Source organism: Tursiops truncatus, chromosome 3 (genome assembly GCF_011762595.2).
Source record: "Tursiops truncatus isolate mTurTru1 chromosome 3, mTurTru1.mat.Y, whole genome shotgun sequence".
NCBI classification, from domain to species: Eukaryota; Metazoa; Chordata; class Mammalia; order Artiodactyla; family Delphinidae; genus Tursiops; species Tursiops truncatus.
The window spans coordinates 28459816-28481316 of record NC_047036.1 but is presented as its reverse complement, the minus strand read 5'-3'; the positions used below and the strand labels follow the sequence as shown (position 1 = coordinate 28481316).

At 39.9% G+C, this 21501-nt stretch overlaps 1 protein-coding gene across 1 annotated transcript in view; it reads right to left on the bottom strand.

The window, feature by feature from the left end:
* Positions 1 to 1595: 1595 nt before the first annotated feature.
* TTC23L (tetratricopeptide repeat domain 23 like) overlaps positions 1596 to 21501 on the bottom strand; it is a 55617-nt gene continuing 35711 nt past the window's right edge. Inside the window, exons 9-10 of the mRNA XM_073802049.1 lie at positions 14219 to 14346; positions 1596 to 7020 (exon numbers count right to left, since the gene is read on the bottom strand). Coding sequence (XP_073658150.1) covers positions 6934 to 7020; positions 14219 to 14346 — 215 coding nt within the window. The 3' untranslated portion in view covers positions 1596 to 6933. The remainder of the gene's footprint in view (positions 7021 to 14218; positions 14347 to 21501) is intronic.

Below are 21501 nucleotides of genomic sequence, written 5' to 3'. Positions count from 1 at the left end.
CACTCCAGGAAACCACTACCAGAGTGGGCCCAGGAGGTAAAATATACTTGTTTTCCTTGCCCTACTCCACGCTATACCTCCCGTCAATCTGTTTTTGTGGGCGTGGCAGAGTGGCTGTTGATTGTAGAGTTCCCCCAGTGCTCTGCTGAAGACCAGGTACCCTGAGCTGGCTCTTTGTGGCTTAGCAGCCTCTGTTCCCCTTCGGTGAGACCCTGGGCGGCGGGGGGCAGCTAAATGCTCCTAAATGTTCACTCCTCTATCTGCCCCAGTGTTGCCAGCCATTCCTAGAGTCCTGATTTGGAAGAGCCACTGCCCCTTGGCACCTGGATATTAGAGCAGATTTTGCTCCTCACCCATTCATACACGAAGGTTTGGCAAATATTTTCTCTTTCAATTTTGTAGAGGCAGTGTTAGAATATTTACTAGTGATAGGAAAGAATATGAGTGCAGCAGCCTGGAAACAATCTAGCTTACGGGTCATAAATTTCATCACTGAGGTCCTGCCCAAGACTGGTTTGGCTGACAAAATTTACTGAGTGTATCACCTGTTCTCCTACTTAACTGCAGTTCTCTCTGGAAATAATCACCCCAAATCCTCCTTTTCCACCCTACTTTTCTTTGGCTTTCTCTCCCCAGCCCCTCAGCCCAGAAAAGGCCATTTTTGTTCATATGACTAAGAAGACAGTAGATCACTAATAGGTTAATGGGCATTGAGGCACCTTCCCTCTTCCCTTCTGTAAAGAGAAAAGGATGGTTTTCCTTGCTCCTTCTAGTGTCTCCTACAGCTTAAGACCTATCAAAAGTTATACCAAAGTAAGTGTTCAGCATGCAGCTGTCCTAGAGGCGTCTAACAAGGACAAAGACGAAGCTAATGCGCCATGCCTTCATACTTCCCGTAAGTCTGGGTGACTGGCTACAGATGCAAAAATAGCTAATATAGAGCACTTGCCATATACCAAATACCATGCGAAGTGCTTTATGTGAACAATCTCATTTACTCTTTATTATCTTTCCACACTATAGATGCTATTCTAATCCTCATTAGAGAAAACTGAGGCTTAGGATAACTTGCCCTACAGCACACAGAAAGTAGAGGAGCCTGGATTCAAACACAGGTCTGTCAGACTCTAAAGTCCATGACTACTGTATTCTAACAGCTAGAACTGTCCAGTAATGGAAAGGGCCACCTGGACAGGTAATGAGTGAGTTCCTGATTTGAGGAGGTGTTTAAACAGGTACTGGACAAACAGTAATCTTAAAAATCTGTTCCACCAGTACAGCTCACTGTCATGTCAGTGATGATTTTCTATTTGCCTGTATGGCTTCTTATTAGTCATCATTGTCATCATCACTTCTAATTAGCACACACTATGTGTCAGGCATCTTTGTGAGGAGTTTTACTTACATTAACTCATTAACTCATTTATGAAGTAGGTATTATTATCCCCATTTTATAGGTGAGAAAACAGAAATAAAGTGACTTGTGACAAGCTCACCCAGCTAATAAATAAACTGATTGTAACTCAGGCATCTGGCTCTAGTCCATTCTCTTAACACTACATTATATTGTCTCAATATTTGACATGTATGTGATACTCTTTTTAAATTTTTATTCTCTTTTATTATCAGAGGTATAATACATATTTGTTGTTTAAAAAAAAGTCAAATAATATACATTATTTCAACACAAGTTGAAAGGACCCCATAATTCCATACCCCAGAGATTACTGTTACCCTCCTTAATTATATAGTTACATATATTTATGGGTTATACTGTATATAATACTAATATCTATTTGTGTGTTTTTACCTCTAATAATATATCTGGAATATTTTTCCATGACTCTTCAAAGCTCTACTTCATGCTTTTGAATGACCATATTATATGGACCATTAACATGTACCAGTTTTCCTACAATAGACAGATCTACAAGGAAGATACATAGATATAGATATACATATATATGTATATAGAGATATATAAAACTCTAGCTGGTCACCTGTGGATATATATATATCAACCAACAGTTCCATACCAGAGTACTGGGAGGGCTGATCTCCCCATACCTTTGACAGAGCTGGGTTTATATGACCTGTATTTTTCATTAACACAAATACAGTAGGTTGAAAATGGTATTTCAGTTTTTGAATTTGTAAATTCTGTATGAGATTGGAAATCCTGTTTTGTGTTTATTGGACATTTGCATTCCCTCTTTGAACTGCCCCTTCATGTCTTTTGTGACATTGATAATGACCATTCCCTTCTCTGAAACTTTCTCCTCCTATGAGTTTCTTTCTATTTTTTCCTGACTCTTCCAATTCTCTAAAGACTCCTCTTGAGTCTCCTTCCCAGTCCTCCTTCTGAATGACCCCTAGATAATACAATAATAATAATTACAATAATTAACATTTCACAGACGCTTAGTATGTGCCATACATTAAATAAAGCCTTTAAAATAGAATCTTATTGTTCGTATTTCATTAGATGAAGAAAGGAAGATTCAGTCTCACTGTAAGTGGAAAAGCTCACACTTGAGCCCTCTCTATTTTGATTCAAAAACACCACATATGTTCTCTCCAAAATAAGTGGAAACGTTCTCCAAAGTTCTTGCCTACGTTTTCTTGTTTAACATACACACATTCCATGGATTTCTTGTCCATTTCTTTAACTTCTAACGTATCTCGAATTTCTGGTCCATACAGCCTATTAGACATTGCCAAGTGGACGTATTCTGGGTACCTCAAATTTAACACATCCAAAATGTTTTATCTTCCTCAGACCTCCTAGCCATCCTCCAAGATGACCTCCTCTTGCCAATATGCTCTCACTTAATAGCACTGCCGTTCACTCAGTTGCTCAAGCTAGAAACTTCAAAGCCACCGTTGAATGGGCCCCTGCCTCCATTACACCTCACATCTAATCAGCTCTAAGGTCTTGCCAATTTGAGACTCCAAATTGTTCTCAATCCAACCTCCATGTGCCTTCTACTATGGTTTTAGATAATTAAGGCTCTCAACATCTCTCCCTTGCACTATTGCATCTGCCTCCTAAGTGGTCTCCCTACTTCTATGGTCTCCTCAGGTCCCATCTATCCTTCCCATGGCTGACAGTTAATGTTTCAAAGCCAGTAACTGATCGTGGCACAACCTGCTCAAAACCCTTTGATAGTTACCTTCTGTCTACTGAACAAATTCTAAACTCATCAGCATAGCACATAAAACATTCCATAATCTGACCCCAATTTATCTTTCCAAACTCATCTCCAGCACGTTCCTACTCAGGTACCTCCCGCTACAACAACTCAAGGCCGCTTGCTTCTCCTCAGAAATACCAAGTCTCTCCAGGCCACTGTGCTGTTGTTTGTGCTACTTGAAACGCCCTCCTCTGGCTTTTCTACCTGTTGATGTTTTACTTTTCTTTGAAGACCCAGCCACCTGCCTGCTGCGTACACACTGTCTCCCCCTACATTTCCAGCCCTACAATTTATTACTTGTCCTCTGTTTTATTTCTATTAAAGCTTTATTACAGACTAACTTGTAATCTGGTCATGTGTGTCTGTTTTCTTGAAAGGACTATATCTTAAACATCTTAGTATTTCTAGAGCTTACAGGGAGCTCGATATGTAAATGATTAAAACTGAAGTCCATTTGTGATTTAGGTAAAAGACTAAATCTCAAAGTTTACTTCCAAATCTGAGACTTTCTGTGCCTTTTTTTTACCCTGAAATCTTATCTGAGGCTCTTGCAACTAACATTTAACCTTGGAAACCAACTCCTATTTCATGGGGCCAGTTCTGCTTTCACTTCTTTGCAGAGGCTTCAAAAGCCAAGAATTTGGGCTCTTGGCAATGAAAGCTCGGTGAATGTTGTCACTGGGTTTCCAGAGGAGGTGGGGTAGAAAGCACAAGAGCACATCAGGAAACTAGCAGAGTTCCAGGACATCTGGGATTGATTATTCCAGCAAGATGCTCAAGCCAAGAGAACAGTTCCTGTACTGGGTTTTTTGTGGGGTTTTTTGTTTGGTGGTGGTGGTGGTGGTGTTTGACATCTGGGCTTTGGCAGCCACGCCTATGGCTTTGCTCAGCAATTCTTGAGGAATGAGATATGAGCTTGTTTCAGGACTCACATCTTACTGACTGGACTTCTGCTACAGCAGAGTCCTTCAAAAGACTCTTCTTTTCCCCTTACATGTGCTTTCTTGGTAGGTCTAGGTCTCACTGTCATTTACAGAGAGAAGAATTCGCCTCCAAGAACCAAAAGAAACTCATACTACCTGGGGCCTGAATTGGGTTATACCAATGCTTCCTAATTTCTCCTCCTCCTATCATTCTTTTCAAATCATGGACAAGGAACCAGGAACAGTAAAAAAAAAAAAAAAAAAAACTCGAGGGAAAAGCAACCTCAAGCTACTGAGGAAATGGATTCACTCCAGCTATTCTGAAGTTTCTCTTTTTAAATACAAGCTGAGTAGAACTTTGTTCCAGTTTTGAGGACACATGCATTTCTTGTCTTAAGTTACATGTTTTGTACTTTTAGTTTCATTATTATTACCTTCAGTGTACAAAATGTACTTTAGATATGTTCAAAGATTCAAATTCTCAATCTAATTCTCAAACATACAAACATATTGTAATACTGCCCAACGATCAATCACAATTAGGATTTCAAATATTCTGACCTATTACCCTGGAAGCAAAAGGCATGTACTGTAGAAGAAGGGGGAGGAAATGTGTTTTGCTAACATTCATTGAGTACATATTCTGCCAGGCACTGGCCTATGAATGTTATATATGTTATTTTATCGAAAACTCACAACAACTCTATGTCATATGCTATTATTTGCATTTTAGTGATGGAGAAACCAAGCCTCAGAGGTTAAGTGATTTTTCCAAAGTCATATACTTATTAAGTGGCAGAGGCAGGTTTAAGATGACAGGGCTGACTCCAGTAATATATACTTTTTACCCATCACTCTTAATATAAAATAGTAATAGCGTGATATATAGAAGCTTCTTATCGAAACATTCTATTATCTCCAGCATCTCAGAAAGATAATTCTTCTTATTTTATTCTTATGCCAACATATATTGAGTACTAAAGACCTGTCAGGCCCTGATCTAAGTGCTGTATTATATGTGATCTTATTATTTCTCAGAAAATCCACTTTTTGAGGAAGGTACTGTTATTTCACTGATGCATAAAGGTGCTGAGAGAGGTTAAGTAAGCTCACCTAGGTCAGAGAGCCTGATTTAAAATCCAGACAGCCTGCCGTCAGAGAGTAAGCTACGCTGCCCATGGAGAGCACGTTCCGGAGCTAGAGAGACCTGGGTTCACATCCCAGCTCTGCCTCCTCCGGGGTAATTGAACTTGAACATATCTGTCCTCAGTTCCCCCATATGTAAAACGAGGTTCTGGGGACTTGCCTGCTGATCAGGTGTCCCCATATACAGTCTCAAATTCCTCAAAAGTCAGAATCCCTACTATGTAGTGAAAGGCCGTATATTTTTGAACTACGACAGTCCTGGGTTCAAATCTTACCACACTTACTGGCTAGATGACTTTAAACAAGATATTCAAACTTTCTGAGTCTCAGTTTCATCACCTGAACATGTAAGATAAAATAGCTACCGAATAGGGTTATTTATGAATCAGAAATAATACATGTATGTTACAATATCAGGGGATTGGAAGAAGTTCTACCTTATAGTTATTATTAATACTGTTATGGTTACTGACTAAGAAAACATACTTTCATATACACCAGCAGGCAGAGGGCAAAGTTCCCCATATACCCTCCTACCGTGGGCATCACTGAGAGGCTAGAGAACATTCTCTCCTGGGTAAGATCAAACAGGAGACAGTCTGCTGCTGGGCCTCCTCTAGGTGTGGCTCTGACTGAGGTGGATGGGGACAGGATGGGCTGATGTATTCTCTGTGCTCATCTGGTCCCCCACCTGGCCAGCGTAGTGAGAAAGTACTAACTGTGAGCCACCTCCAGTGAAGTGCAATCACAGTCCCAACTCTCACCCCATAATGACACCCCTCTTTGTTAGAGGGCTCTAAGGGGAAAGCACATGGCCTTTAGAGCCACACTTGCTTGGGTCCAAACCTCCAAGACTTAAGTGAATTTAGGCATGTTCTTTTATAGAACATCAGGCCCCCTTCTGTCAAACGAGAGCTATCATGTAGGGTATTTGTAAAAATTAAATACTTTATGGATAGGATCTAGCTCAGTTTTAGGGATTTAGTATACACACAACAAAAGAGAACAGTTCAGGATCAATATCATTCTGAGATGAACAAACAGCAATGATATGCCAAGGGTCAAGAAGGGGGCAGGTCTACACAAAACACTCTTCTTTGGCTGAAACGTTTTTTAAGAAGAATCTGAAGAGGCTCTTTTATTTTTAACTTTGGAGACAACTGTTTCCCCCCAAAAGTTGCCTTATGTTTAGGGACTTAGATTTTGTATGTTTTGTAAGAAAAATAAGTTTAATGTATTCACTTACTTTTTTTTCTGGTCGTTCCCCCACCAGGGATAGAACCCAGGCTCTCACCAGTGAAAGCATGGAGTCCTAACCACTGGACTGCCAGGGAATTCCTTCACTTGCTTTGTTATAAACCCAGTTTGTATCTGTCACAAGCTGTTAGCTGAAACAGTCTTGTAGGACTTGGTTATAATGCTCAGCATTGAAAGAGACATAAATACTAAATAATATTGCAGCAGACCCCTGTAACATCGGGTTCTGAGAGACTACTAGAAATTGACTAGGTACCTCCAGTTTAGGATTTGGCCAGATGCATAGTACAGGCCGGCATTTTGCCTTACTAACAAGAATAACAGGTGAATCACCCCTAAATGAATGAACCTGGGTGAGGCCATGCTATCCATATATCCACACTGAAGACCTGGTTGATGATCAGGGTCAGAACTTACCTCTGCATTAGGCTAAGGAGGTTTTCTGTGTCTCTGCTTCTACAGTGCTCTTTTCCATATATGAGGATTTGAATCATCAGACACTGTAGGCGAGTTGAGAAGCCTAACAGTTTAAAGAGAATCAAATAACAAGCACCTTCATTATAAACCAAACTCAGGAGAGCACTAGTGGAACTGAGATGTCACAGGTTGACATTTCAGATGCCTGTACTACTCTTCCTCCTGGTTCCCTTCCAAGGAGGAAGGAGTCTGAATCGAAGGCTCTGTCCCCCTAGTGCTGTACCTGTATCATTCCACTTCACTGAAGCTTCCACTACCATATGTGGCTGTGGAAAACCAAAGTAACAGGCCTGAAAATGGACAGCATGCCTACCTAAAACCCACAGTGGTTTCCACCAGGATTTTCCAAATAGCTGTAACCAAACGGGTAGATATAAATGAAATCAGTGTACGTGTCCCAAACTTGCATTGCATTCTCATGCTACATAACTTTACTCTTAGGCAGTTTTCCATTGTAAATTTTATTGCTGACCTCTCTATCCAATCAAGGTGGAATTATAGGCACCAGATTTGCCCTCCCACGTGAAACAACCAGAAAAGAAAAAGTAGACGAAATATATTTGGAACGATCTTCATGACAATGAACATTAGGCAACAAAGGACAGTGTTCCCTGAGAGAGGGAAAGCAAGTGAAGTAAACGCTATGATTGCCCCAGATTACTGCTTTGAGACCATCTCCAGGCTGTGATGCAGGGAAGTGGAGCTCAGCAGACGCCCTGAATTGAGCATACGGAGCTGAGAGTCTCAGGAGACTCTCAGGGCAGAGTAACAGAAGAGAGACAGCTGCACAGAAAGAGAATATCTATATCTGCAGTGCGTCCCCTTCAAGTGCGGTTGGCCCGCAGTCTGGGAACCTGCAGATACAGAGGGCCGACTGTACTACAACATTTTATACTAGGGACTTGAGCACCTGCAGACTTTGGTGTTGGTGAGGGGGGCGGGTGGGAAGTCCTAGAACCAATCCCCCACGGATACCGAGGGACAACTGTATTCAGCAGAGTACTGATTAACACAGAGGTGTAAAAACTGCCCAAGGCTTGAGAAAAGAATCTGAAGGTACTGGAGGGAACAGTGCCCTGTGTTTATACAGGACCAGCTATAGCGGCCTCTTCAAAATGAAGTCCCCATTCTTCTGTTATTTACTATTTTCATACTTATTACATTAAGTTAACCTGAAATGAGATAAAATATCTCCACACCTGCCAATATATGTGTGTGTGTGTGTAATGCTTTTTTTTTTTTTGGCCATACTGCACAGCTTGCGGGGTCATAGTTCCCTAACCAGGGACTGAACCTGGGGCCCTGGAGTGAAATCGCAGAGTCCTAACCACTGGACCACCAGGGAATTCCCATGTGTGGATTGCTTTTGACTCTGCCCTCTTGAATATCAGTTGATCTTTACCAACTTTTCCTCTGAAACTGAACTAATTTGGGTTTTATGTAGAGACATCACTACTGATCTTACCTAGTCTTTAGCTTGGGCTGTTAGTATACTGACTGGCTGAACAACTGTTAGGCACACCTCTTGCCACATCCTACTACTAGGCAATGAACTTCTAGGGTTGTCTGAGCTCCCTGGAAGGGGAATCAGTGCTCGGGTAATGATGGCTAGACAAGGTGTTCCTTATTCCAACACAACCTTTGGTGCTTTCACAAGATTCTGCTACTGCCATGCCAAGTTTCCAGGGTTAGGGTATTGCTCTTCTAAAACTCTGGTCCAGGCACAGACACAACAAAAGTTTCTGTAGTCATATTCTCCCTTAGCACATCTAAGAATGTGAAGAATTTTCAAAAGAGAACACTTTACTTAAAAAAAAAGAAAGAAAGAAAAAGAGAAGGAAGAAAAAAAAGGAAGGAGAGAGAGAGGGAAGGGAAGGGAAAATACACACACACACACACACACACACACACACACACATCTCCCCTCACATTTTGCTTACAGGCCTGGGAGCAAATGTGAAACACCAGCCAGTATTCACCTTCCTTAGCAGCTGAATTGCCTTTCTGAGCTCTCCTTTGGCAAAGCAGATCCTGCCCATGTTATAAAAAGTTTCAGCCACTTTTTTACTACAGTCACCATAGCTAATGACCTGAGACTTCAATAAAGCCTTTAGCAGTCTGTAAGCCTCCCAGGGGATAAAAAAATATGTACCTATTTTTAATTCACCTGGTAATTCTGAAGGAGCATGCTGGTTGTATTCCATGCGCTTTTCAAACCTTCAGAAAAACTGAAAGAATAGTAGAATGAATACACATAATATTTTAATCTAGATTCACCAATTGGCTATCATTTTGCCACATTTGCTTTCTCTTTAAAAAATTATATGTATATGTAATAAATAACATTTTTATATACATACATAAATACATACACATATATACTTTTGTGGAAAATAAGTTGTACTTAAGATGCTTTACCCCTCAATACTTAAGCATGTATATTCTTAGAACAAGAACATTTTCCTACATAACTACATTACATTTTTACTCTCAAAATTTTTTACATTGATATAATATTAATATATGCTCTGTATTCAAATTTCCCAATTGTTCAATAATGTTCTTTATAACTTTCAAAATCTAATATCCAATGAAGAATCACATATTGCATTTAGTTTTCACAATCCTTTAGTCTTCTTTAATCTGTAGCAGTTCTGCCCTTTCATAATACTGGCTTTTTTTTTTTTTAAAGTCCAGGCCAGTTGTCTTTCAGCTCAACTCTCACTCTTAACTACTTACTATACAGCATATGATTTAGAGAAAAATTAAGTACACACTGGAAGTTGTTTATAGAACAACAATGCTTGTACTCATTGGATTTCCCAATGTGCTTTCTTTAGAGGGAGTGAAGAGGTACAGTTATTGCTGTGGCATCCTCAAGAATAGCACATCACCCTCTGCCTGTGTTAACTATGTTGACATTTATAAATAGAACATTTCTTTGGAACTGGGTTGAATATGTAATCAACATCCTCATATGTGGCATGTCAGAACAAACATAAAAAGGATGTCAGTTGTTGCTTTCCAGGAAACATTGACAATAATTTAGGAGTCTCAAGGCTCTATATTATCTTTGCTTTTTTCAGAATAGGAAAACATGCATATAAGTAGATTTTCCTATTTTTTCAGTGTACAAGTCTTTCACCTCCTGGGTTAAGTTTATTCCTAAGTATTTTATTCTTTTTGATACTTTTGTAGATGGGAGTGTTTTCTTAATTTCTTTTTCAGATTGTTCATTGTTGGTGTGTAGAAACGCAGCGGATTTTTGTATGTTGATTTTGTATCCTGAAATTTTTTTATATCCTGCAATTTGTTTATTAGTTCTAACACTTCGTGTGTGTGTGTGTGTGTGTGTGTGTGTGTGTGTGTGTGTGTGAAATCTTTAGGGTTTTCTACATATAAGAATATAAGATCATATAATCCGCAAATAGAAATAATTCACTTTTTTCTTTCCAATTTAGATGACTTTTATTTCTTTTGCTGGCCTAATTGCTCTGGCTAGTACTTCCAGGACTGTATTGAATAGAAGTGGGCAAGAGTAGGCATTCTTGTCCTGTTATTGATCTTAGAAAAAAATGTTTTCAATTTTTCATCACTGAGTATGATGTTACCTGTGAGCTTTTCATATATGACCTTTGTTATTCCTAGTTTGTTGAATGCTTTTATCATAAAAAGATGTTGAATTTTGTCAAATATTTTTTCTGTATTCTTGCAATGATCATGTGATTTTTATCCTTCATTCTGATAATGTAGTGTATCACATTGATTGTATTTCATGTGTTGAACCATTCTTGCATCCTAGGGATAAATTCCACTTGGTCATGGTGTGTGGTCATTATAATATGCTGGTGAATTCAGTTTGCTAGTATTTTGTTGAAATGTTTGCATCTATATTCATCAAGGATATTGTTCTGTAGTTTTCTTTTCTTGTAGTCTTTTCCTAGCTTTGGTATCGAGGTAATGCTGGCCTCATGAAATGAGTTTGGAAGCATTCCTTCCTCTTCAATTTTTTGGGGAAGAGTTTGAGGAGGATTGGAGTTAATTTTTCTTTAAATGTTTCATAGAATTCACCAGTGAAGCCATTTGATCTTGGGCTTTTCTTGTTGGCACATTTGATCTCCTTACTAGTTAAAGTTCTATTCAGATTTTCTATTTCTTCATGGTTCAGTCTTAGCAGGTTGTAGGTTTCTAGGAATTTACCCATTTCTTCTAGGTTATCCAAGTTGTTGGAATGTAATGGTTCATAGTAGTCTCTTATAATCCTTTTAATTTCTGTGGCATCAGTTGTAATGTTTCTTCTTTCATTTCTGATTTTATTTATTTGAGTCTTCTCTCTGTTTTCTTATTTAGTCTAGCTATTCATTGGGATTGATTCCAGTAGCTCAGGCTCCTGGTGCTCACAAAGTGTGCTTCTCTGGGTAGAGCAGGCTGGCTCTTCAGTTGAACCCGTGTAACTTTCTCTTTGGCTTCCTTCTTTTTCTGATCTTTCATGCATTTCAGGAATTTATCTCGGCCCTTAGAGTGCTTAATATGCTCAATATGTACATTAATCCTCTTGGCAAGAGGATTACCCTTAACCTGTTTGTTTATAACAATGCCAACGGCAAGCTGGGTAACACTGTAGACCCTTCCAATTTTGCCACGGTAACATTCCTTTTTGAACAATGCCCATTCCCTTACTGTATACAAGATCACCTTTCCTGTAGATCCCCAAGGATATGGCCAAAGAAATAACTCCATGTTTTCTAAAAGGCCTAGAGAACATATAGTGGATGCCTCTCCTCTTTCCCTTTGTGTTCACCGTTTTAAGGAATTACTGGAAGATGGCAGTTCTGGCCAATGGATCCTGTTTATTTTTTATCAGTGGCAGATTAAATCTCTGTTTGAAAAATAAATGTTATATTTCATGGGAACACAATTCCCAAATCATCTGAGTTTCTGTTATGGTCCTCTAGAACAGGCTGAGAATCTCATCTCAGGCTTGAGGTTGGGAGAAAAAGCTCCTTTTAAAATGGAATTATCCCACAGGAAATGTGTTATAAAATTCAGCAAAGTAACTCAATAGTTATTGAGCACCTACTATGTGCCAGTTACTGTTTCAGGCACTAGGGACATTGCAGTGAACAAAACAGACAAAACCCTTGTCCTCATGGAGCGTGTTTCTTAGTAGTAAAGGTGACCTGTCCACAGTCCTGCTTGTGGTTTAGATTCAGAGCCACCTGGCACTCAAGACTCTTCTGCATCTCTGTCTAGGAGCTTGGTACACTCGGTTAGAAGCAGACAGCTGTCAGGCATTGGTACTGGTGTCTTATCACAGAGTCAAGATGTTCACTGTACCAGAACATAACAAGGATAAGCTATGAGATTCTGGCCAAGTACTTTCTTGGAAACTAAATTAAAATATTAGGTCAATCTGTGGCTTTACATTAATCTTTGGAACCAACAGAAAATATTGCAGCCACTGTAAAAAAAAAAAAAAGTCACAAACCACCACAAGGTTTTTTGCTTCTACAAGTGGCAAGTAAAATAGAACTAAAGAAAATGTCATCATTTAAAAAATGTCGGGCTTCCCTGGTGGTGCAGTGGTTGAGAGTCCGCCTGCCGACGCAGGGGACATGGGTTCGTGCCCCAGTCCGGGAAGATCCCACATACCGCGGAGCAGCTGGGCCCGTGAGCCATGGCCGCTGAGCCTGCGTGCCCAGAGCCTGTGCTCCGCAACGGAGAGAGGCCACAACAGTGAGAGGCCCGCGTACCGCAAAAAAAAAAAAAGTTCAAATGTGGAATAAAAAAAGCTTTTTCTTCATTCTTTGAAAAAAAATTCTTACTTATTAAGTGTCTAGAAACTTACTCTTAAGCTGGTTTTCACATGGCCAACAAAACCATGTCAGATCCACACCTGTTTCTCACATGCCTGAGGAAGAATAAAGTTGGCTTGGTCAGGTCAAAGTCACATGGGATCTCATGACGAATAAAGGTCTTCACTGCCTTCATGCTGAACTCAGTACATAAAGTTTTTGAGTTTTTGAGTAACAGTTTAGACTCATGGGACTTCTAAGTAAAAGGTCAGCAATCAAAAGCATTTTCTCTAACTGTTTTTTTAATGTGAAAACAAAAGTTTGATTAATAAAGAATTCAAGACCGGAAACTGAGAAGGAAATAATATATCAAGAGAAAAATGAATTGGTACAGCCACTATGGAGAACAGTATGGAGGTTCCTTAAAAAACTACAAATAGAACTACCATATGACCCAGCAATTCCACTACTGGGCATATACCCTGAGAAAACCATAATTCAAAAAGAGTCACGTACCAAAATGTTCATTGCAGCTCTATTTACAATAGCCCCGAGATGGAAACAACCTAAGTGTCCATCATCAGATGAATGGATAAAGAAGATGTGGCACATATATACAATGGAATATTATTACTCAGCCATAAAAGGAAACGAAATTGAAGCTATTTGTAATGAGGTGGATAGACCTAGAGTCTGTCATACAGAGTGAAGTAAGTCAGAAAGAGAAAGACAAATACCGTATGCTAACACATATATATGGAATTTAAGAAAAAAAAATGTCATGAAGAACCTAGGGGTAAGACAGGAATAAAGACACAGACCTACTAGAGAATGGACTTGAGGATATGGGGAGGGGGAAGGGTAAGCTGTGACAAAGCGAGAGAGAGGCATGGACATATATACACTACCAAACGTAAGGTAGATAGCTAGTGGGAAGCAGCCGCATAGCACAGGAAAATCTGCTTCGTGCTTTGTGACCGCCTGGAGGGGTGGGATAGGGAGGGTGGGAGGGAGGGAGACGCAAGAGGGAAGAGATATGGGAACATATGTATATATATAACTGATTCACTTTGTTATAAAGCAGAAACTAACACACCATTGTGAAGCAATTATACTCCAAAAAAGACGTAAAAATAAAAAGAAACTATCAGCTATATCCAAAGATAAAAGCCAATTTTGACTTAAAATATTAAATTTACAGGACCAGAGATTATATGTGTCCAGGATTTGAAGGACCTCATGTTTCAAGATACAAGAAAAATACTTCTTTTTCTTTACTAATATCGCAAGCTGCACCAGCCCTATTTTTATTGCTGGCTTTTCCTGAGTCTTCTCTGAGCTCCAGTTTCTGAATTATGAGATGAAAAAGACTGTCCCAATCTAATAAACAATCTAGCAATTACATTTATTAGTTGATAACATTTACCTGTTTTTCCCCATTTTGAACAAGCCATTTGCAAAATTCTTCAATGGTCGTCAGTGTTTCATAATCCTCTGGGCCCGATGTTGTTTGATATGCAGTGATGCTTTTTATAAAATATATCTCAACAGCATCTGCAAAAAAGGGAAACAATTATTTAAGGCAATAGGCTAGCCTTTACAAGTGTCTAATTTCAGCTTCAGCTAAATTAATTAGACAACTGCATGCTTAAAGCCCATGCCTGTCCTCTTTCCAGCACTCATAAAAGCCTCAAAAAGTCTGAGATATAACTTGATGGCATATCAGATGATGTTCTGATTTTATTCTCTTGATGAAATGCGTGGATTTTCTGTAGGAAAAGAAAGCTTATGTCTGAACTGTCTTATCCTGAGACCTAAAGTAACCATCATATTAAACTCCCAAGTGCAACGCAAGACTATGTCTTTAGCTAAATTAAAATCTGATGGTGATTACTGCTTACTGGGGTTTCTGTTCAGTGTATGTGTGTGTGGAGAGAGAGGGTGAGTTTTGATTTTCAAAGAACTTTAAATATACAGCTTTTATTGTTTAAAAATTTACTCCTCATGTTGTCTTTTATTCCAAACATAATAGATGTTTATGTAATCAATCTAGAAAATGCAGAGAAGCAAAAAGAAAATGAACATTATCTCCATACACATCACTCAGGAACAGGCACTAACATTTTTTTTAACCACTGTATTAAGGTATAATTTGTATACCACACATTCACCCATTGTAATTATACAGTCTGATAAGGTTTTAGTAAATTTATATAGTTACATAATCATGATACATGATGTGATCACACAATATATAGTCTTTTCAGGCTGGATTCTTTCATGTAGCATACTGTTTTTGAGGTTCATCCATGTTGTTGCATGAATTAGTTTTACTCCTTTTTATTGATGAGTAGTTTTCTATCATATGGATATATCACATTTTATTTATACATTCACAAGTTGGTGAATATTTGTGTATGTGTATACAGTCTACTATGTTTATCCGCATACTTATTAGTTCCAATTCCATTCCTTTCTGTGGATTTGAGTTACCATCTGCTGTCATTTTCTTTCAGCCTAATGGCTTCCTTTAGTATTTCTTTCAGGGCAAGACTGCTACCAACAAATCCTGTTTCTGTTAATCAGGAAATATCTTTATCTCACCTTCATCTTTGAAGGATAGTTCTGCTGGATGTACAATTCTTGGTTGAATTCTATTGCAGTATTTTGAACATATTATTCCACTGCCTTCTAGCCTTCATTTATCTGATGAAAAATCAAACACTAATCCTATTGTTGTTCCCCTGTACGGAGTTGTTTTTCCACTGCTGCTTTTAAGATTTTCTCTTTGTCATTCAGCAATTTGACTTTGTGTCTAATTATGGTTTTCTTTGTGCTTACCTTACTTGGCACTGAGACTTCTGAATCTGTGGATAACATTTTTATCAAATTTGGGAACTCTGGGGCCATTATTTCTTTAGATGCTTCTCTGCCTCATTCTTTCTCCTCTCCTATTGCAGCTCTCATTACGTGAGTGTTGGTACATCTGCTATTGTCCCACAGACCTCTTATGCTCTGTTCGTTTCTCTTCAATATCTTCTATCTCTGTTCTTTGGATTGGATCATCTCTAGTGACCTACTTTTGAGCTATCTCTATCTTTTCTGCCATCTCAAATCTGATGTGATCATTAACACATTTTTCATTCAGTTACTATATTTTAAAATTCTAGAATTTCCATTTTAGCTGATTTTTAAAAGTAGTTTATATTTCTCTATTGAGATTTCCTATTTACTAAGTGATTTTCATAATATTTTCTTTTACTTCTTTGAACAGTTCCCTTTAATTCTTTGAACATATTTATGATAGCTGCTTTGAAGATTTTGCTAAATCCAACATCCAGCCCACTTACAGTCAACCTCTCTTTCTTTTTCTTTTCTTTTCTTTATTTTTATTTCTTTAGTTTTTTTGGCTGTGCTGCTAGGCTTGCAGGATCCTAGTTCCCTGACCAGGGATTGAACCCAGGCCCTCAGCAGTGAAAGCACGGGTCCTAACCACTGGACCGCCACCAGGGAATTCCCTAGAGTCAATTTTTCTGAGTCACAGATTCCTGCCTCCTTGTATTGTCCCTTTTTTGCTGACAACTGTACATTTTAGATAATATATAGGAGCAATCACAGATTCTGATACATCTTTATGGGATTTTGTTTTGTTTTGTTTTTAAACTACAGAATCTGTCTCCCCCATGGAGCTTGGAGGCTAATGTCTTTGCTCTGGTGTTATTTGTGTGTGCGTTTGTTTCTGGGTGTTTTGTTTGTTTGTTTGTTTGTTTTGATTAACAGACTTTTTAGAGCAGTTTTACATTCACAGCAAAATTGAGCGAAAAATACAGAGATTTCCAATATAACCCTGCCCCCAAATAGGTACTTACAATGGTCAATTTTGTGTGTCAATCTGACTGCGCTAAGGGATCCCAGATAGGCTGGTAAAGAATAATTTCTGGTGTGTCTGTGAAGATATTTCTGGAAGATATTAGCATTTAAATTAGTATACTGAGTAAAGAAGATCTACCCTTACTAACATAGGCAGGAATTATCCAATCCATTAAGGGTCTGAATAGAATCAAAAAAGGGCAAAGGAAAAGCGATTTGTCTCTTTCTTTTCTTGAGCTGAGAAATCCATCTACTCCTGCCCTTTGGGCCTTTGTGTGCCAAGACTTACGTCAGTGGCCCCCACGTCCCCCAGTTCTCAGGCCTTTGGCCTCAGACTGAGATTTACACCATCAGCTCCCCTGGTTCTCAGGCCTTCAGACTCAGACTAAATTACACCACCAGCATTCCTTGTTCTTCAGCTTGCAGACATCAGATTGTGGTACTTCTCATTCTCCATAACGACATATGAGCCAATTTCTATAATAAAGCTCTTCTCTTTTTTTTTTTTTTTTTTTTTGCGGTACGTGGGCCTCTCACTGTTGTGGCCTCTCCCGTTGCGGAGCACAGGCTCCGGACGCGCAGGCTCAGTGGCCATGGCTCACGGGCCCAGCCGCTCCGCGGCATGTGGGATCTTCCCAGACTGGGGCACAAACCCGTGTCCCCTGCATCGGCAGGTGGACTCTCAACCACTGCGCCACCAGGGAAGCCCAAAGCTCCTCTTTTATATCTCTCTATATATATACTGTTGGTTATGTTTTTCTGGAGAACTCTAACACAGATTTTGGTACCAGGAGTGGGCTCAACAACTTGGACTCCCACTCACCAAGGCCAGCCTGGTTATGGCCACTGTTGAGTGTCCAATCTGCCAGCACAGAGACCAACACAGTATGGCAGCATTCCCCAGGTGATCAGCTATCTACCTAGTAGCAGGTTGGTTACATTGGACTACTTCCATCATGGAAGGGGCAGTGTTTTGTCCTGCCCCTGCAGGTATCTACGCTGGATGCAGATTTGTATTTCCTGCATGCAACGCTTCTGCCAAAACCACCATCTGTGGACTTATAGGATACCTTATTCACCATCATGGTATTCCACACAATACTGCTTCAGACCAAGGAGCTCACTTCACAGCAAAGTGTGGCAGTGGGCCCAGGCTCATGGAATTCACCACTTTAGGATGGTTACCCACCATCCTAAAGTAGCTGTCTTCATGGAACAGTGGAATGCCTTTTGAAGACTCAGTTACAGTGTCAGCTAGGTGGCAATACTTTGCAAGGCAGGGTCAAGCTTCTCCAGAACGCTGTATATTCTCTGAATCAGCATCCAGTATATGGTACTGTTTCTCCAGTAGCCAGGATTCACAGGTCTAGGGATCAAGGGGTGGAACTACGAGTAGTGCCACTATAACCCCTAGTGACCCACTAGCAAAATTTTTCTTCCTGTTCCCGTAACTTTATGCTCTGCTGGCCTAGAGGTCTTAGTTCCAGAGGGAGGAGTGCTTCCACCAGGAGATACAACAATGATTCCATTGAACTGGAAGTTAAGACTGCTACCTGGCCATTTGGGGTTCCTCATGCCTTTTGAGTCAACAGACAAGGAAAGGAGTTACTGTGCTGACTGGGGTGATTGATCCTGACCACTAAGAAGAACTGGAGTAGTATTCCACAATGGAGGTAAAGAAGAGTATGTCTGGAATACAGGAGATCCCTTAGGGCTTCTCTTAGTATTACTATGTCCTGTGATTAAGGTCAATGGAAAACTACAACATCCCTATCCAGGCCAGATTAGTTCAGGAATGAAGGTTTGGACCACCCCACCAGGTAAAGAACCATTACCAGCTGAGGTGCTAATAAAACAAGAGGAAAATAGAATGGGTAGCAGAAAAGGGTAGTTATAAATACCAGCTAAGACCACATAACCAGTTACAGAAATGAGGACTATAATTGTAATGAGCATTTCCTCCTTATTTTATAAATATGTTTGTGTGTGTGTGTGTGTGTGTGTGTATTAAGCAAATATCTTTGCTTTCTTTGCTAGTTTATTTCATCATGTTACATAAGATGTATTAACTTTATATCAGCATTTAAGGACCATTAATTTTACAGCATAGCTTTCAGGTTATGGGATACCAGAAGATGAGTAAACATCCTTGAAGGCCTTTACCTCCTCTTCTGGGGGAAGGGATTCGTGCGTTTTCAGTTGTACCCAGGATAGTTGTATCATGTCAGGTGGAATTATGACCTTGTTATTGTCTTTATTTGGAGATTATGTTTAAGGAGATGCATACAAGTATCAAGTTGACAAGGAGTGTATTTGTGATGGTTACTTTTGTGTCAACTTGACTGGGCTAACAGATGCCCAAACAGCTGGTAAAACATTATTTCTGAGGGTGTCTGTGAGGGTGTCTCCCGGAGACATTAGCATCTGAATCAGTAGACTGAGTAAAGAAGATCCACCCTCACCAATATGCGCTGACATCACCCAATCCATTGAGGGCCTAGACAGAACAACAACAACCCCCAAAAAGGCAGAGGAAGGGTGAGTTCTCTCTCTGTTTTCTTGAGCTGGGAAATCTATCTCCTGCCCTTGGATAACACATAGTTGTTTTAAATTCCCAGTCTGATAATTCCAGCATCCCTGCCATATCTGAGTATGGCTCTGATGCTTGCCTGCCCTGTCTCTTCAAATTGTGGTCTTTGCCTTTTAGTATGCCCTGTAGTTTTTTCTTGGTAGCTGGGCATGATGTATTGGGTAAAAGGAACTGCTCTAAATAAGTCTTTAGTAATGTGGTAGTAAGGTGCTGGGGGAAGGGCAATGTTGTATAATCCTATGATGAGGTCTCAGTCTTTTGGTGGGCCTACACCTCTGCACTGTGAACACAGGTGCTCTTCAGTCGCCCTCTTCCTCAGGTGGGACAGGATGGAGGAGGCTGGAGCTGGATATTTCCATTTTCTCAGGCTGGTTAGGCTCTGAAAAAAACCCATTAGGGTCTGGTAAAAAAGAGTTTCTCCTGAGGATAGGCCTTGTTAGGCAGAATGTTCTGGTATATTTTTAAATGGTGACTTTCCCCCTCTCCCTGCTGCAAGCAAGGGGGGATTTTTCTCCAGTATTCACTTTGAGAACCTGGTCAAGTTCCTGGAGGTAAAACACTAAAGTGTAGGGGCTCCCCTGTGACTGAGTACCCTTAGAAGTTTTAACTCTCAGACTTGTGCACACTGGGCTTCCATAAATTCTTCAACTACAGTTCAGGTTTTCCTACCCCAGTACTGGTTCCTGTGAAGATGGGTATCTGTTCTGGTAAATTGTGATTACCTGTATTCACCCGTGTCTCCAATTTCAGGGGCATCAGTCTGCCCTGTGACCTCACTTCTCTGACAGATCTAAGAAGAGTTATTGATTTTTCAGTCTGTTCAGCTTTTTTCTTACTGTTAGGATGGAGAGACCATTTCCAGGCTCCTACATACTGGACCAGAAACTGAAAGTCTTTGCTCAGGTTTTAACACTTATTTTAATGTTTAGTCTGGATTCCTGGGGGTGACCCCTGTGTCTGCATAGCTTCGTGTTGACCCACTGACTTGGGAAGAGGTTGCGCTCAAATGCCTCCAGACTCTATGTCTTTCATCCTCTGTTAAGTGACCTGTATGTAGACTGGGGGGTACATTTAAAGCTCTGCCACATTTCAAGTCTCCTTTGCTTGTTACTTTCTGCTGGACTCTCCAATGTCCCCTGCATGTGTATGTGGTTTCCCAGTTGGCCAGGGATGCTGGAAAGCTCATCTAGCCTTTCTATGGCTCTCTCATTTCAAGGTTCCTCTGGTTAAAATTTATGACTGGCCTGAGACTGACACCAACCACTACAGCAAATTCAGGCTAACAAATATCACGCGATCCCCAATTCATTTCCTACTAAGTTGGCCACTATTATCTGATAAATCCGTAGGTTTTTGCCCCTTGCTCTAAACTGAGTCAGCAGCCTCCTCTGCCAGCAAAGCTGCTGGTGCTCTTGGCTAGTTCCATGCTGATAAAATTGCTATTCTCAAGGACTAAGCTGGGGCAGTGGATGGATAGGAGTAGCCCCACGCAAGATGCCAGAAAGACTCTCTCTTTATCTAAAGCTCTAACAGTTTTTTGAGAATGATTTGCAATCTGTTTGTTGCTTATCTATTTCCAGTGCCCTGAAATGGGTGTTTTTGATCATTTTATTTAGTTTGTGTCTGTGTGTGTACGTTTGCTGTGTATGTTGAGAGTGTATACAGACCTCTTTACAAAGCCACAGCCAGAAGTCTCTGCCTCTGTTTACATTTTGATGTACACTTTGATGCAGTTCTACTTACTCTGCAGTTCATTTTTCATGTTTACATATATGTAAATATAAACAGTAGTATTTTCTGTGTCCTAAAAATGCAAGTTATTTTTTCCTTAATGCTGTTTTTTAAAATTAACCTTCTCTTTATTTAAAAAGTCTGGTCCTTTTATTTTATTTTATTTTAGCCATGCTGCATGGCTTGCGAGATCTCAGTTCCCCGACCAGGGATTGAACCCGGGCCATGGCAGTAAAGCCCAGAATCCTAACCACTAGGCCAGCAGGAACTCCCCAAATCTAGCCCTTTTAAACATTACAAAATTCGATCAGTTAATATACCAAATTTTCCTTTCATTTATTGATAAGGTTGTTTCTAATTTTTCACAATTACAAATACTGCCACAGTGAACATCCTTATACATGTTTCCTTTTCAATTTTACTAGATATATCAAATTGGTCCCCCAATTTCATATCAGTTTACATTAGCACTCCCACCAGCTACGAATGAGCAGACCTGTTTACCCACTGTCTGGCAA